Genomic DNA, 17,571 nt, shown 5'->3' with positions numbered 1-17,571 from the left:
ACCTAACATTTATTCTCAAACAGAGTCTTTGGACTTTGACCAGTAGTAGGAAGAGGGTTAATGGAAAATTCTATCTTATTTTCCATTATTGACCTTTCAGTATAATATAATTCACTAGAGTGTTTTGGAGTTTAACTATTTACTATTGAGTTAATAGAAACTTCTTATTAGAAAGTATAAAGTCTCGAGAGCTCATGTATAATGGCATAATTTTGAGTGGACATACTTTATATACTTTATAGAGTTATGAAAAATGGTGTTGTGAATGGATAATTATGATTGTAATGCATTCCACTATTGTCATGTAGGTAAGAAATTTAAAAAAAGGAAAAAAAAAAGAAAGTATAAAGTCTCAGGAATAAACTACCATTATAAAATAAGGCCTGATACCAAAGCATTTCCAGATAAAGATCGATTATAGGAGTGTTTCTTCCCTACCCATAGGGCAAAAGCTGGATTGTTAAAAGAAGTTATGAAGATTTTCGGGTACTTGATAAACATCTTCATCTCTGTATTTATGACCGAAGATTCTCCCAGCTCTCAGAGCTTCCCCGTTCTGACAGTCTTAAGGACAGTCCAGAGGTAAGCAGAAGTGATCACTACATATTATATATGAATTAGTAGAAACTTTTGTCTGTATACTAAATAAAAGTTTATGTTGAGCACTTAGAGTCATTCCTGGGATTACATATCATTTCTATTTCATAACAGAAACATTAGTAGGATGTTTATAGTTAGAGTTGGTTCAGTGTATAATTTTATAAGGGAGAAAGTCCTCATAATGATAATATGTAAACAGGCATTATATGTTAGCAACCATTCTTCAAATAGCACATGAGAACATGAAAAATTAAAAATGTTTACTTCCTGGTAAACAGAAAATCTACATTCAAACAGAGCTGTTTGATTAGTTTATAATGGCAGGTTGTGTGTGCACATGTTTCCATTCCTGCTAAATATTTCTAGCAAAAAAAAAAAAAGTTTTTTTTTTTTTAATTTAAAAGAAAAGAAATTCTTTATAGCATTAGTCAACAAAAAATTCTTTTGGGAGTCAAAAATTGGGAGGAGTCTTTGAAAGTAGGTGGAATAAGATTTATGGGAACAGAAAATATAGCCTAAAACCCATATAGGATGATTCTAGAAGGTAGGTAAATTAGAAGTTTTACATGCAAGTACTGAGTGAACAGAATATAACTGAGAAGAAGGCCTTTGAATGTATGATTACTGTCCTCTGAGGGGAAGTGAATTATAATATCCATGAATAAGGACAGATTTTTGTAAAATTAGATAATCAGAAACTTTGGAAAAGAACATATGATCTTTTAATTTTAATAATAACCAATCTGAATAACTGAAGTACATATAAAATGAAAATATCTAAAGAGAGAGTTAGTGAGCTTGAGGTCAAGTCAAGTCATTTATAAGAATATGGTCCTGACAAGGGAATTTTAAGGTGGTAACAATGTGTATAAAGCATTGGATTTGTTTGAATAGAAAGCTGTTTAGGGGGTAGAACATAAAGAGGTACTGTTGATTTGGAGTATGGAGTTAGGGATGTTCAAGTACAACTTTCCAAATGCAAAATTCTAAATAAAAGGAAATATTTTATCTAACTGATTGTTAACATGAAAAACAATAGTGCTTGAGAAATAAGTTATTTACAAACAATGGGCACTTTATGAAGTATTATTATTAAAAGAATATTAGGTTAAGATGGCTGGATTAGTTTTAAAAAACAATATCAAAAAGGGCTATAAGCTTTACCTCTTGCGTTATCTATTCTATTAGCTGTAAATTATTTGTATCTGTACTAAACAAAAATATAACTAACATTTAACTTTTAAAAAAAGAATATTGTCCTGAAAGGGACAAAAAATTAAAAAGTTTTGAGAGTATAGTTGAAAATTGTGGAGATGGATCCAGAGCAGTTCCTACTAATAGGGATTATAGGAGAACAAATCAGATAGGAAGAAATAAAAAATAATATAAAAACTTCCCCATAAATAAAGAAAACAATATTTTCAGATTCAGAGGGCCCATGAGTGCTACCATATAATGAGCAAAAGGACTCACACACCAAGAAGCTTGTGCAGGTTCCATGTCTTTAACCGTCTCATAGTAGTGAAATTTTAGGATGTCAAAACATAGAGAAAAATCCTATAACTATCCATAGAACAAGAAGCAGATTCTTTTTTTCCTCAAAAGAACAAGCATTAGACTTTTGAGCTGCAGTTACAAATCCTAAGAGGAAGTAATTTTAAATTTAAAATTAATTCCAAGGCAGTTTAAGTAGATAGGGCAAGAAGAGCCATCATCAGTCATGGAGGGACTGATCCTGCATTAGAGGCTTAGGGATGTCTTAAAATCACAAAGATTGCTTCTTACTATAGAAAACCTAGAAGTCTCCATATTCATTTCCCATCTCTGCTTATTTCTTCATTTTTCTCAGACTCTAAAATTTCATGGACAATGTGCTATTCCATGGGGTAGGATCATTCATAAACATGGCTGCTCCTACCTGGCACAGGCATGGAAGATTATAGAGAGTCTTGGAGAATAGGGTTTCTGGAAATCGGGGGAAAGCTAGGCAGAATAATCAAATATGGATCTGTAATAAACATTTTTTTTTACATTTTCAATACAAAAATAGAGCAGTAAATAACTTCTAATGTTGTAGAATGACATAACCATTGATGATAAGGGGTAAAAAGTTGAAGCCCTGGGTCTGAATCATTATGTCAGTGCCCACAGTTTCAGTGGCAGTCCTCTGTGAAATCCTCTGTAACCATTAAAATGCTTCAAGATCTGTAAACACACCTCTACCCCACCAATAAACAGTTCACTTCAGAGTTTCTCTGCCAGAGAGTACAGTATCTTTCCTGTGAGTTATACTGAACTTTTTCTTTGCAGTCAGTTACTCAGATGCTCATGGCTTACCTGTCACGCCTTTCAGCTATTGCTGGTAACAAGATCAATTGTGGGCCTGCCCTTACTTGGATGGAGGTATTACCTAATTCACTTCTTATGAAAATTTAATTTAAAGTTATTTACTTAAGAAATTTAATATTAATTTGATAGTTAAGTATCAATAATCAAAAGAAGTGGAGTTCTCATCTGGGAGGATGGATATGTGATGCATAAAATGTTTTTCATCTCAAGTCTCCTTTGATAATTTGTGAAATGAGTTTTAATGTATTTTATGAATCTTGATACTTTTTTGGTATTCAGAGTATTAGTGTTCACATTGAGCAAACTATATATTTTTTTAGTTTACTTAATAATTGAATTTTGTGGTAAAGGGAATTGAAACTGGGGGTGCTTTTACCATTGAGCTGCATTCCTAACCCATTTTATTTTTTATTTTGAGACAAAATCTTGTTAAGTTACTGAGGCTGGCTTTGAGCTTGCTATTCTGCCTTAGCTTCTCAAGTTGCTGTGGTTACAGATGAGCACCACCTTGCCCAGCTAATAATTAAAAATGTTTTTCACTTATTTACAAACAAGTAATAGCTATTTTAAAGGGTCTGATTTAAGAGTATATTGAGTGAAACATTATCCTGTAGGGGCTGGGGTTGTGGCTCAGCAGTAGAGCACTTGACTAGCACATGTGAGGCCCTGGGTTCGAACCTCATCACCATATAAAAATAAATAAAATAAAGGTATTGTATCCAACTACAACTAAAAAATAAATATTTATAAAAAGACCAGAGATAGGAAGAATTATGCTGTATATGTGTAGTAAGAATTGTAATACATTCCGCTGTCATTTATTTTTTGAAAAAATAAAAAAAGAAACATTATCCTGTAAATATGTTAGATATTTGTGCTTAATTTGCATAGTTATGTATTTTCTACTCCCAACAGAAATTGGGAAGACAAGAAGGAAAGTAGAAAGCATACTGAACTGTTGAAAGCAATTGTACTCTTGACCTTGACTTTTCCATTATATACTATGTGTTTTTGTAATTTATTTTTTCCTATCTTGTGAAAGATTGAATTACTTTTTCTTTGTTTAACCTCTTCCAACTTTAGCATTGAAATAGTGTTGAAATGATGTATGTTAAGTGCCATAGCACAATGACTGTCATACATTAACTATCTAATAAGTGGTATTTGTGTTTTTTAAAAGACTTTGAATTATTATCTGTCTAAATTAAATTGAATTATATTTTATAAGTAGTCAAAGAAACTTGTGCAGGTTCCATGTCTTTAACCGTCTCATAGTATGTATGCTTCATTACAGATTGATAATAAGGGAAATCATCTTCTAGTTCATGAGGAATCATCCATCAACACTCCTGCTGTTGGTGCTGCCCATGTTATCAAGAGGTACACTGCTCGGGCTCCAGATGAATTGACATTAGAGGTAAATAATTATGTATTTTGTTCTTTAGTCCCCATTACCTTTCTAGCCTCCTGCTTAAGTGTTTTAATCATTTACTTAATTTTAATAAATTAAAAGCACCAGGTATTTCTGAAGTCCTTTATCTTTTGGCCTGGAAACTTTTCTATTTTTGTTTAAATGATCATGTCCATCCTTTAACACTCAGCTTCAACATCTCTCATTTCTTCTAGAAAGCCATCCTTGGTATCCCTCACCTTACTGCATGCAGATAACACCCCCAAAAGCTGGAATGAATGTCATTCAGAAAAGCTTTCATGGCTTAACTATCTATGACATATCAGTTATTACATTTAATCATAGTTTTCCTCCTGTTTGTTTCAGTGGACCTCTTGATAGCAATATCTTTCTTTGTGCTTTTAGTGCATAAAAGCAGTGATACCCAGTAATACCTTTTAAAAATGTTTGTTTAAAGATTGAGTTAAAGGACCAGATGGAGGGTGAATGAATATTTCTTGATCAGATGCAAAAGGAGAGGGGAATTACATTTCTTCCTCTAAAACTATGTCTCAGGTGATAAAAGACAAATGCTAACAGTTATTCAGTTTAAGATAGAAGAGTATCAGTTTTTACTGTGTAGCTTCTGAATGGTTTTCAAACTACACTCTTAGGTTCTGTACAGAAAGAAATGCAGGTCTTCAAAGATATCATATCTCTTAGCAAATATGACTATGAAGATGGCTTAGTCATGACTTGAGAAGTCAGAGTAAATATGTAGGTTCCTAAAAATGTGTATATTATTTATAGTGCTCTTAAGTATTAAACTTTGTTTTTCATAGATAATAGCACTTGTTTTGATGGAGGAATATAACTTCTATGAAATATATTACTTAATTATTATAATTAAAATATTCATGTAAACTCACTAGCTTGCTTTTTACAATGAAGAAAGTTAGGTCTATAGTGGAGTGTTGGACTATAGTGGGTTGTTGAAAGGAGTGGAATTGTCATCACATTTTGTACTTACTAAGAACAATCCAGCTTGGGCCTTTCCTATATGATTAAAAAAGATATATCAGTATAATGGCTTGCACATGGTAACATAATGGTAACATTAATGGTATTATTGTTTTAAATATGAGTATTTGAAACTTCTGTGAGTCTCATTGCTTCCAGTGACAGTGGTTACAAAGTACACAAGTTCTACAACTTAGCATGGGGTTATACCCCACTGAACCCATTTTAAGTTGAAAATACTGTTAAGTTAAAAATATATCAAACATGCCTAACCTACTGAACATCCTGGCTTAGCAACAAGGGCATTGTAGTTTCTCAGTTGTCTGCCCTTGTGACATGACTGATTGGAGCTGTGGCTCCATGTTACACAGTATCACAGAAGAGTATTATACATATTACTAGCCTGGGAAATAATCAAAATTCAAAATTTGAAGCACAGTTTCTACCAAGTGCATATCACTTTTGCACCATGGTATAGTCCAACCCAATATACATAGGAGTCAGTATTTTAAAGCATAACTGATGATAATGATATGATACCTAGCATTAAAAAAAATCTTCATCTAAAATCTAGCTTTCTGACATTACTGCATATGAGTTACTAAGATCACAGTTTTTGTGTTGCTTAACATTTTTTTAGAACTTTCCTTAGCAAAAAGTAAGATTATTAAATTACTTTAAAAGAGGTAATATATTTTTCCAGAAATTATTAGCCAGAGCATAAAATAGTACTCTGTCCTTTTGTGCAGTTCAAATTTAAACTCTAGGTATAGCAATTGATTTAAAATTGAACTAAAACAATTTTACTAAAATTTTGATTCTTTTAGGTGGGAGACATTGTTTCCGTTATTGATATGCCCCCCAAAGTGTTAAGTACATGGTGGAGAGGCAAGCATGGATTTCAGGTAAGCAACAAAAATTAGGTGTGGAAAAATTCTAAGAACACTTATCTGTATGTCATTAAGAATCCTATTTCTAAGGTATACTGCAAGTGGACTTTGTCATCAGAAATATTGTCTTTAAATGGCATTAAACCTGGATTTCCTTGTCAAGTTGCTTTTGTGGTTTTGTTTTGTTTTCTCCCCCTTCTTTATCATTCTACCAGTGTGAGCAGGGTCTCAGGCCTGAGAGCTGCTTTTAGTATTAATTTGTTTTTTTCTGGGAAGTGGGGGAGGCGGTGTCCTAGGGAGTGAACTCAAGGGCACTCAACCACTGAGCCACATCCCAAGCCCTGTTTTGTATTTTTACTTAGAGACAGGGTCTCACTGATTTGCTTAGTACCTTGCTTTTGCTGAGGCTGGTTTTGAACTCCCAATCCTCCTGCCTCAGCCTCCCGGGAAGCTGCTGGGATTATAGGCTTGGACCACAGCACCCAGCTTAGGGTTAGTTTTAAATCATCATTCATGTATATTTTCTTTTTAAAATATACTTATTAAAAATAAGTCAGTTTGATAAAATTTTTCTATAAAAATCATTATAACTCTTGTTAGAAACTTACTGTATTACAGAACAACAGTAGAATCTAAAGTCTTCTCATTTATATTTTCCATATACATGTAAATTGTTTAATTTAAGACTTTACAATGGCATCTTTTAAATTAACTTGGGACTAATTTTCATAGAATGGAATGGGGTTTCTTTTCTCTTTTAAAATTGTCCATAAAGGAGACTCTGAAAATGCTTTAAAATTATGTTCTTAATCCATGGTGTGTATGTGTGTGTGTGTGGTTTCCCCATAAAAGTATTGTGAAATGCTGCACAAGTAAACCACTTTCACTACAAAGTCAGAAATTTGATTACTAGTATATAAATATTTTGAGCTTGACATATTTAAAAATCCTGATTATTAACTGTTTATAAAATGTATTTTATAAATGAACGTTAATACCATTTAAAACAGTATACTATAGGAGTTAGTTGTGGGGTCCGGAGTCAAATTGCCTGAACTATAATCATGTATTATCTTGGGCAAATTATTTAATGATCTGTGTCTCTGTTTCTCCATTTGTAAAGTGGGGTTGCAGACAATATTTTTTCCATGTAGACTTTGTCATGAAGGTTAAAAGTATGAAGAGGAAAGTGTAAAGTACTTAGACCAGGCCAGGGGTGTGTGTGTGTGTGTGTGTGTGTGTGTGTTTTGCTCAATAAATGTTGATATAAAATTTAAATAATTCTGTTTTTTATTTTAAAAATTTAATTTTATCTATACATTTCTAATAAAAAAGCATATATAGCAATTCACCAGTTTATTTGGAGTCTTTGGAATTGAATTTCTTCTTAAAACCAAAAGGTTCCACTTAAAATCTCTGTATTCCTTCTCAACATTTTAATTTTGATTGTAAAAATAGTAGCAAGTTTGTCTTTATTTGTGTAACCGTTATTTATTGATCAATGACTGTATGCTAGGTGTAGACTTATCTTCCTAATTATTTTATTTAGACCCACACAAGTAAGTCCATTACCTAAACAAATTAATTCTCTTAAAGTCATAAATTAAGTATTCTAAAACTGTTATAACTTAGTTTATTGCCAAAACACATTATTTAAAATAAAAACAAGTGTTTTAAATTAAAGGAGATTTCTCTGTCATTGATAATAAAACTTGCTCCTGTAGGAATGTTATTTTTCGTATTAGTCTCAGAAAGGCAATGGTGTCTATGTAGATCAAGGTGGAGTGTTCCTGTGAGAACAGCAGTTGATGTAGGGGTCCCCATAAAACCAGCAGCAAGACTTTAAATGTCAAAACTTTTTTTTTAACAAAGGAGTCCAATATTTTAAGGAAAGAATCCACCTGGTTCCCTATGCCTTGCAGTCCTACACACTAGTCCATTTGTAAGACTGCAAGGGAAGGTGGGAGTTGGGAGACTTGTTGAGCATCTGCTATGCACAAGCATTTGGCATTTTACATGCAGTGTGTTCTTCAATTTCAAGAAACTTCCAGATAGTTTTTAATCTCCTATTTTTATGGAGAGAAGGCAGTTTTTGAGAAGTTTAATAAACTGTCAGGATGTTAAATGAGTCTCTGTCCCATTGCCTGAAGAGCACTGAGCATGATTTCTACATTCACTCTTAAATTTATTAACTCTATTCACTTTAGTTTTCTGTGCTGTAGAAAAGAACATCTTTCCTTCCCAACCAGCGAGGATTGTGGTAAAGATTAACCAGCTGAGGGCTACAAAGCATACCTGTTTACTGGTAGAGACTGAGTGTTAGTTAAGGTTTTATGTAATGATTAATAAATTGTATCCTGGGGAAAAGCTCCTCCTCAGGCAACTCATGAAGTTCCCTACTCTTGATAGGTATTTAAAAATTCTGAAGATGTGTTCCTCCTGAGATATCCTTTAAGAGTGGAAGATAATCTTAATTATCCATGTATATGATAACTGTAATCTATAGCCCTTTTATGTCCTGATTTTCTATTTTAAAAATCATGAAATAATAACTTTTTCTGATGACTCTCATACTTTTAATTTTTTAACTAGTAAGATGGTTAATCAAAGAGAATCTCATATAACCTCAGCAGGAGAAGAGGTGTCAGTATAGCTGCCCTGATTAGTTTAAGTCAGCCCACTGGACCCCATAGTGCCTGCCTAGGTGGATTCCCTGAGGCCTTCTGTAGTAGTTCAGAGGACCTCAGCAGAGCTAAAAACCACAATTTATGTATAGTGGACCTTACCTTTATATAGTAGATATATTACACCAAAAGCTACTTTAAACTTTAATTTTTAAAAGCTAGTTCACAGTGTAAAAGTATTAGAAAAACATGTTCTTTAAAGGGGCATTTTTTTATGTGAGCCCTTTCAAAAGGTCAATATTAAATTTCTCTAATGTAAATTATATCTTAATTCTTGGTATTTCATAAATTCTGAGGTAGGTGGGTCATATAAATTCAGAATGCAAACAGTAATGCTTATTTTATAAATATGTGTGTGAGATTTTATTTTTCCTGTTATTGGGCATGGCTGTTTTTAACATTCTTTCATTTGTCTGTTAGATACTGTTATAGTTTGCTAGGGCTGCTATAATAAAATACCACAGACTGGGTGGCTTAAATAACATAAATTTATTTTTGCACAGTTCTGAAAGTTAGAAGTTCAAAATCAAGATGTTGGCAGAGTTGATTTCTTCTGAGGCCTTTCTCCTTGGTTTGCAGAAGGCTGTCTTATTACTGTGTCCTCACATGGCATTTGCTCTGTTCATGTGGGTGTCTTTGAGTTCTTATCTCCTCTTCTTGTAAGGATAGTAATCCAATTAGATGAGGACCCACCCACTATGACCTCATTTAGTCCTCACTAAAAGCCTTATCTGTAAATACAGCTATAATTCTGAACTATGGAAGTTAAGAATTCAACGAAAGAATTTGGGATGAATACAATTTAGCTTATGATAGGTGCCATTCAACCTGGATAGAAAGGTGGGTTGAACCACTTTTAGGGCTGGGCTGAAGTTCCTTGGGCTTCATGGCCCAGCTGGACTCTCCTTGGAGGTTGTGGAAGGGTTCCTAGAAGAGTGTAGTCTTAAGTATGTGTCTTCTGGGGAGAGGATCTTCAGGTGACCCAGTGAAACCTCTCTCAGTGGGCTCAGGCTGACTGGCATGGAAGAGCATACCTCAGTCATCCATTTGACTGACTTTGGTTATATGTCAATTCTGCAAACTGGGCTCTGACTGCAGACCACAGAGAAGGATGCACAGTGGTGCAGCCTATCTTTCCTCATGGTGCAGAGGAGATGAGGGGCTTACTTGACATGGTGGTGGCCAGGACAATGGTCTTCCTGGGGATCCAAATTTTTGGGTGCCAATTGGGAGAAATAATTAGGGAGCAATAGCATGGGCTGCTACTTCCCATGGTAGAGGCAGAGTCCACTGAGCTGTTGTGTTCTGAGCACTGATGAGAAACTTTCTGAAATATCTGTATTTGCAGCTCTGCTCAGCCTCATAGGTTACGACCTGTTACTTGTACACTACTTTTTCTTTCAGCAAGGTCCCACACGTGTGTTGTCTCCTTTCTCACTTGCCATTCAGACCTGGCATGGTTCAGGTCTCCTTGCGGAAGCCTTTCCTTTATATTGCTATGAACTAGTGCTGTGCAATTGCTGTGTTGTGATTTTCTTTAGTATTTGAAAGTATTTATTAGAATTTTTTAAAATAATAAATAGACCCAATTTTTAGTATAGTTTAGTATATATTACAAAATAATTGAGCAGATAGTTCATGGAGTTTCATAGAGTTACTCCTCCTACAATTTTTCTATATTCACATCTTACTTAACAATGCAATGAATAGAATTGGCAAATGCTGACCTTTTTCTCATGTCAGTTGTTGGCTGTGTTTACTTGAAGTACGTGGTAAGCAGTGTTTCTAGAAAAGTGGTCTGAGGAACACCCAGACCAGAATCATAGATAATAAAAATGCAACCATTAGTCCTACCCACAGTTACTAGAACAGTTTTGGCTTCGCTTTTTGTTATAATTAATGAACCAGTATCAATATACTGTTATTAACTATAGACCATCATTTACATTAGTCTTCATTCTTGATGTTGCATATTCTGTGCATTTTGACAATTGCCCAATGACATATATCCATCATTTTATTTTCATACAGAATTGTTTAGTCATCCTTCAGTTATTCTTTCATGTTTCACCTGTTCATCTCATCTTCTCTCTGAAATCTGGTAAACACTGATCTTTTACTATTTCCATAGTTTCGCCTTTCTTAGAATGTCATATGGTTGTCATATGGTCTTTTCAGATTAGCTTCTTTCACTTAGTAATTTGTGTTTAAGATTTCTTTCATGTCTTTCCATGGTTCTGTAGCTCCCTTTTTTTAATCACTAATATTCGGTGTTAAGGATGCACCATGATTTATTATCTAATCACTTATGGAAGGAATCTTGATTGTTTCCATGTTTTTAGCAATTATGAATAAAGCTGCTGTAAACATTCATGTGTAAGTTTTTATGTGAACATAAGTTTTCAAGTCCTTTGGGTAGATACCAAGGAGTATGATTGCTTATCATGTAGTAAGAATATGTGCCGTTTCATAAGAAACCACCAAACTGTGTTCCAAAATAGCTGTACCATTCCACATTCCCACTAGCAATGAATAAGAGTTTTTGCTACCTAGCACACTCTCACTGGCATTTGATAACTGTCAAGTTTTTGAGCGGGGATGGGTTTAGCCATGTTAAAAGTGTTTAATGTAGTTTCATTGTTGCTTTAAATTACAAATAAAGTTAGTCCACGAAATAGCATTTACTGAATATGCTTAAGGGTACATCTCTGCTATCTTCATTATTTTGTTACCAATAAATTATAATATTCTTTGCCACTAATTCTCAAATTGTAGTGTGCATGAAAATCAACAGGGGAACATAGAAAGAGTAAATGTCAACCTGGGTCTGGAGCACAGTGATAAAGTGTTTGCCTTGCATGCCTGAGGCTCTGGGTTCCATCCCTAGTAACAAACATACAGACACACACACACACACATATGAGAGACACACACACATATGAGAGAGAGAGAGAGAGAGAGAGAGAGAGAGAGAGAGAAATATTAAATCTCAGGACCTAAACCCTAAAATTTCTGTTTAGGTAGTTTTGGGGTAGGATGTGAGACCTTCTCTGTATTTTTATCTATATGTGCTCTAGGTAAACTGCTAGTTGACTGGTGGTTGGTAAAGATCAGCATTTTGCTAAGTTCTGTTTAGTGTACCTCTTCTAGACCATAATTTAGCTTTGGGAACAGAAGGATAAGTTCATCCCTGTGTTTAAATTATACCCTAACTTTCTTTCTTTTCTTAAGCTTCTGGGAGTAGGAAGTGTGAAATTATATTAACTACAGTAATTTGAAATTCTGAAATCTGTATAATTGCCTCTTAAGGAGTATATTGACTCTTTTATCTTTGATTTTTGAGATGTTTCATTATATGATAAACTGAAGGGAGGAAAACCCTCTTCACTTTATTTTCTTTGATTTGAAAGCCACAGGCATTACTCTCAGACTTGCGTTCCTATATGTAGACTGTAGTTGGAAATGTGAGGTAAGGCCTCTGAGAGCCATTTTTCTTAGGTTAAAGGCATAATACAAATATAATGTTAATGTTTTTGAACATTATTTATTTCTCTGGTGCAGTTTTATGAGTTTTATTTGGGAACCACTCGCATCAGAATGACCTGAGAAATGTGTTAAAACTGGATATTTTTCATCAGAATCTTAGGGGCAGGGGCACAGTCTAAATTTTAACAAGTTCATTGGATTATTCTCACGTATGGAATGTGGGAATCACTGACCCAGCCTCCTGTTTTTTATCCTTTGCAGATAGAATGAGCAGCCAACAGTACAGCAGTTGTTTTGTTGTCCCTCCTCACAGAAAGTCCTCCTTAAAACACATTTGTCAGGAAATTAATCTAGTGGCTAAAATCCCACTTGGAGATTAACAGAACAGATGAAGGTCATATTTTGTGGATTCTCCACAGATGATCAAAATCAAGTATTTTACTTTTCATAGTTAACTTAGAATGTTGTGGGGGTTTTTTGTTTTTATTCTTTTCATAAATATCAGAGAAGTAATTCTTGGACAGTAAAAATTTCCTTACCACAGGAGTTGAATATGGTTAAAAGTCTTCTTTATTCAAAAGGTAAGATAGCTGGGACTCTTTAAACCGTAATATCCAGGAATACAAAGCTGTACCTTTTCATTACTTAAAATCAAGTAAAGCAAAATATTTCCTCTCCAGTTAAGTAGTGGGACATCATATTATGTAGTAAATTTTCATAATGTTACATGAATTGAAGAAAAAAGGGAATGTATGACACTAAAAATAAAACTGATTACAAACACTTCTTGAGTGTTTCTTACATGTGCTATTCTATGTGCTTTTCAAATTAACCTTTTATCCTCATACTTCATGAAGAAGGTGCTGTTATCTCATTTTATGAATGGAGGAAATTGTAGCATGGAGGGGTCAAACAGCTAGCTCATTATTACCCTTCTCTTTAGTGCAGAGTTTACATCGAAACAGGCATTCTGGTCCAAAACCAGATCACAGTAGTAATTTAATCAACTATTTTGAAACTCTGCGTTGTATGACTCATAGATTTCTATAGTAGAAAAGATGATAGTGGTCTATCTGGTTGTAATCTGTCATTTTACAATGTTAGAAATCTAGAAACAAAGAAATTTAGATAAATTGTTTTGTTTCACCAAAACAGTAACTAGATAGTATAGCCAGGATCAAAACACAGGGTGAATTCCAGTTTTGTGATTTTTCCTCCTGTAAATCATAGAAATGTGTACATTTTCATTATTGTTCCTGATGTTTTAATTTTTCTTTTAGTGCCATTAGCAGATAAATTTCCTAATGGATAGCTTTTTGTTAACTTGATAGCATCAGGATATATTACACTTAAACACTGAGTTTCATAAAAGCAATTGACAGGATCGCTAGAGATAGTAGCTTTTAATCTCATCACATAATGTAATCCCTCTTTATGATACTTTCTGAAATCCCTTCTTGTGATTCTGAAATAAAATCTACAAATAATATAATTACCTAGATGCATATACAATTTTGTAAAAGTCTATGTAAAGTTTCACATGTAATATAAAGGATAAGTAAAAGGAAAGTTATTTTTGTCCTTAAAGTATGTGATAAATATTTAGATATAAGTATTTGAGACAGCTACTTGAAAACCATATTAATGTTGTCAAGGCAGACTGACAACATTAACATCAATCAGACAGTAAAATAAACCCATTTATAACAGCATAAGATATGAAATATTAAGGATATATCTGGAAAAAATATCTGAATTTTAAAAATATTTCCAGAACCTTTCTGGGAGAAATTAAAGAAGGCCCAAACAAATGGAGAGATATATTGTGTTTATGGGTTGGAAGTCTATATTGTTAAGATGTCATTTCTTCCCAAACTGATACCAGTCAGAATCCTAGCAGACTCTTGTGTAGAAATTGACAAGCAGATTAAATAATTCATATGGAAATGCAAAGGACCTAGATAGAATAAAGGAGCCAAAACAAATTTGAAGAACAAAAGTTGGAGAGCTACAGTATTGAAGATTTACTGTAAAACTACAGCCTATGTAAAGTGTAGGATCAGTGGAAATAGAGATAAGTAGATTAATGAAACAGAATGGAGTCTAGACATAGACCCATACATACATAGACAACTGATTTTCAACAGAAGTATAAAATCAATTCAGTGAAGAAAGATGGTCTGTTTTTGTCTTCAAAATAAACTTTATTTCTTGCAGAGTCTGCAAAAACAACCTAAAAATTGATCATATGCCCCTATGTAAAGCACAAAAAAGAAAACAATTGTGGTTTGGGATGAGGCAAAGATTTCTTAACTCCAACATCAAAAAATCAATTCTCTAAGAATGTATGGGAAGTGGGAAAAAATAGTTGGCATTTCTAGATAATAGATTGAATTTGCATTAGTTTGAATCTCCTCAGCAATGTGATTTTTCTCCAGAAACACATGACATTCAAGTTTTGGATGTATACTGGTGTAATTTGGGGAGTTGGTTGGGATTGCTATGGCAGAAGATTAATATTGCAAGGAAACTAAGGGAATTGATTTAGAAGCTCAAATGATCAACCCCAGTGTTCTTACTGGATAACAACAATAACAATAAGAATATCAACAAATAAGATCCAAAGGGACATAGTACCCTGGGAGGAAATAAATACAGGAAGGAAGGGAATGGGGCATCTAAATTTTAACTTCAGTTGTCATGGAATATAAACACTAGAAACCTGGGAGTTTTAACTCCCTGAGGCCAAATAGTTTCAATTGATGGTATGTCTCTGGGAATAATACAAGTACTTGACTAAGCTTTATAAAAATATTTTGCTCTGTTAATGGCCTTAAAATTTCACTAGTCATAATGAAATAAAAAAATTAGAGTAGAAATTTTTCTAAAAGTCTGTGATAAGCTCATTGTTTTTTATCTTGAAATTTAGTTTTAGGTTTTGATTGGTTGAATCAGAGGGACTATTGTTAGAATTAGGCACTATTGTTGAGCAAGGATTCCTTTCCCTTCCTACTGTCATCAAAGCTCTTGGCTTAAATTTTATTCCAATAGTTTTCTGTCTAACATTCCCTCTAAGTTGCACCAAAATATTTTTCAGTACACATATTGTTGAAGCCAAACTTGATTTTTTTCCCCCTTTGAGTATCTTCAAGGTACTCAGGAGGTTCCCCTTACATCATTCATTATTCTCCTAGAGCCAGAGGGTGAGCTGTAGACTTGCTTGACTGCTGGAAAGCAATTCTAGGATCTCTCAGTGTTGCACAGGCACAGGACCAAATGGATAGCTATAAATTAATGATGAGCATGAGCCCATTGTAAAATCTTTGTGAATTTTGTAGGATAGCTGTTAAACCCAATCATTATTAAGAATAAAAGTATGAATATTTTCAATCAATGAATTATATTAGAATCAAATCTGTTATCTGTACTCTTGAGGTTCATTCCATCTAATGGATTTATATGGTACAATACTATATAACAGAGTGCTGTTCTGCATCTCTTCTCCATTCTGTGCTCGGTTGTGTCCCGTTGGTAGTTTAAAACCTGCTCTGGTAGGAGTATTTGCACCGTGAACACTGGCCAAACCTGTAAATCAAGACCTTTTCCCCCAGGGAGAGCCAGCTGTTAAACTCTACAGGGATATAATAGTCTCTCTGGCTTCTTCTCATTTTATCTCAAAGACCTGAAGAAAAAACTTAAATGAAGGCCCTAGTTCCTTCCGGTAAGCCCCTCTCTTATAAGAATGTAGCCTTATCACTACATTCTTCTTTTCCGTTTGTTAGTATGTTTTTGTTATGTACTTCTCTACCATCATGGGCCCCAGGTGATGGCTTTTTCTCTCCCTTGCTAGCTCTTCCTAGAGTTGAATCTCATTTTGACCCCTGATTATGGACCAAATTCTTCTCTCCCTTTCTAGCACTGCTGCAGGAAGAATAAGATATGAAACAGGATGACATAGTTAATAGATAATATTGCCAGAGTTTCAGTCACTTTTACCATTGGACACTTTGAGTTTATCGGGATTTTGTATATTTGGCAAAATATTAGGTTAAATATTCAGCATAAAAGTGTAAGTATTCATTAACTGCATTTTTAGGGTTAGCCATTCTTCTGTATGATATCTTCAACAGAACACAGTTTTTATTTTTCTTGATGAAAATTTTATAAAAGGGAATCTGTTTGCCTTCACAAGTTTTTTTAAAAAATATTTTGTGTTCTTTTTTTAATGTATCTTTGTTTATTTATTTTTATGTAGTGTTTTAAGTAAATGACCCCTTGACTGTTAGCAATGCTCTTGGTTTCAAGACATAGAAAAGTGAAGAGAAAAGGTAGCTATTGCTACTGATGTCAGTAGTTTAATGATGATAAGCAAAAATCCTAGAGATCATCTTGGCCTTTCATTGTGATCAAATGATGACTGCTGCAGACCCAGTCATGCCACCTGCATTTACAGCAAAAAGAGACAAGATAGGAGTCTAGAGTTGTGCCTATGTGTGTCTCGAATTCATCTGAATGCAAAGAGTTTGGGAAACTGGATATTTGCTTTAACTAATATTTAATAATATTACATTTTATAAGAAAGGGAGACAAGAGAGCAGGGATTGGGGTTAGGTATTGGATGTGCCTGCAGTGAAATTCCATGAAGTATACAATAGCATCTTTCCTACATATCTAAACATAATGTATTGAGACAATTTAAAAGATGAGAATATAACTAATGTGTATGATATAATTCTTTGAAGAAATTCATTAAACTTTTTTCAGTCTTTGTGAGGGCCTGATGGAAAACTAGTTTTTACTTACTGAAAGGTATTTGAATTTAGAAACTGGTCTCTGTGCTTTCACATAAACTTTTGAGGTATATGTAAGAGTTACTCCTGATGTGACAAATTAGGAAATGAAGCAGTTTCCTCCAGATCATAGAATCTAAAAAACATGCGTAAGGCAAGTTTGCACCTAACCTTTTGTCTATGGAAATTTCAGTTTTGCATAAATTAAAATGAATTAGAATTTTATGGAAAGAATGACATTTTGACAGTGAGGAAACTTAAGGACACACACATGTGTTATGTGTCACTTACCTGTGTATTATGTTTCATACCAATTTGATGGAGCAGCTAGAACTCTCTAGATCTTGAGTAATATACTGGCA

General features: G+C 33.9%; 1 protein-coding gene across 7 annotated transcripts in view; it reads left to right on the top strand.

The window, feature by feature from the left end:
- The window catches only part of Arhgap32 (Rho GTPase activating protein 32), a 296,976-nt gene that overhangs the window by 215,093 nt on the left and 64,312 nt on the right, over nt 1-17,571 (top strand). For all 7 annotated transcript variants that reach the window (XM_048796188.1, XM_048796187.1, XM_048796185.1 and 4 more), the window contains 4 exons: nt 445-582; nt 2,911-3,003; nt 4,244-4,366; nt 6,187-6,264. In XM_048796188.1, coding sequence (XP_048652145.1) covers nt 445-582; nt 2,911-3,003; nt 4,244-4,366; nt 6,187-6,264 — 432 coding nt within the window. The remainder of the gene's footprint in view (nt 1-444; nt 583-2,910; nt 3,004-4,243; nt 4,367-6,186; nt 6,265-17,571) is intronic.

Source organism: Marmota marmota, unplaced genomic scaffold (genome assembly GCF_001458135.2).
Source record: "Marmota marmota marmota unplaced genomic scaffold, marMar, whole genome shotgun sequence".
In the NCBI taxonomy this organism is placed as follows: Eukaryota; Metazoa; Chordata; class Mammalia; order Rodentia; family Sciuridae; genus Marmota; species Marmota marmota.
Note: the sequence above shows the minus strand (reverse complement) of the source record. Positions and strands in the feature narration are given on the sequence as shown.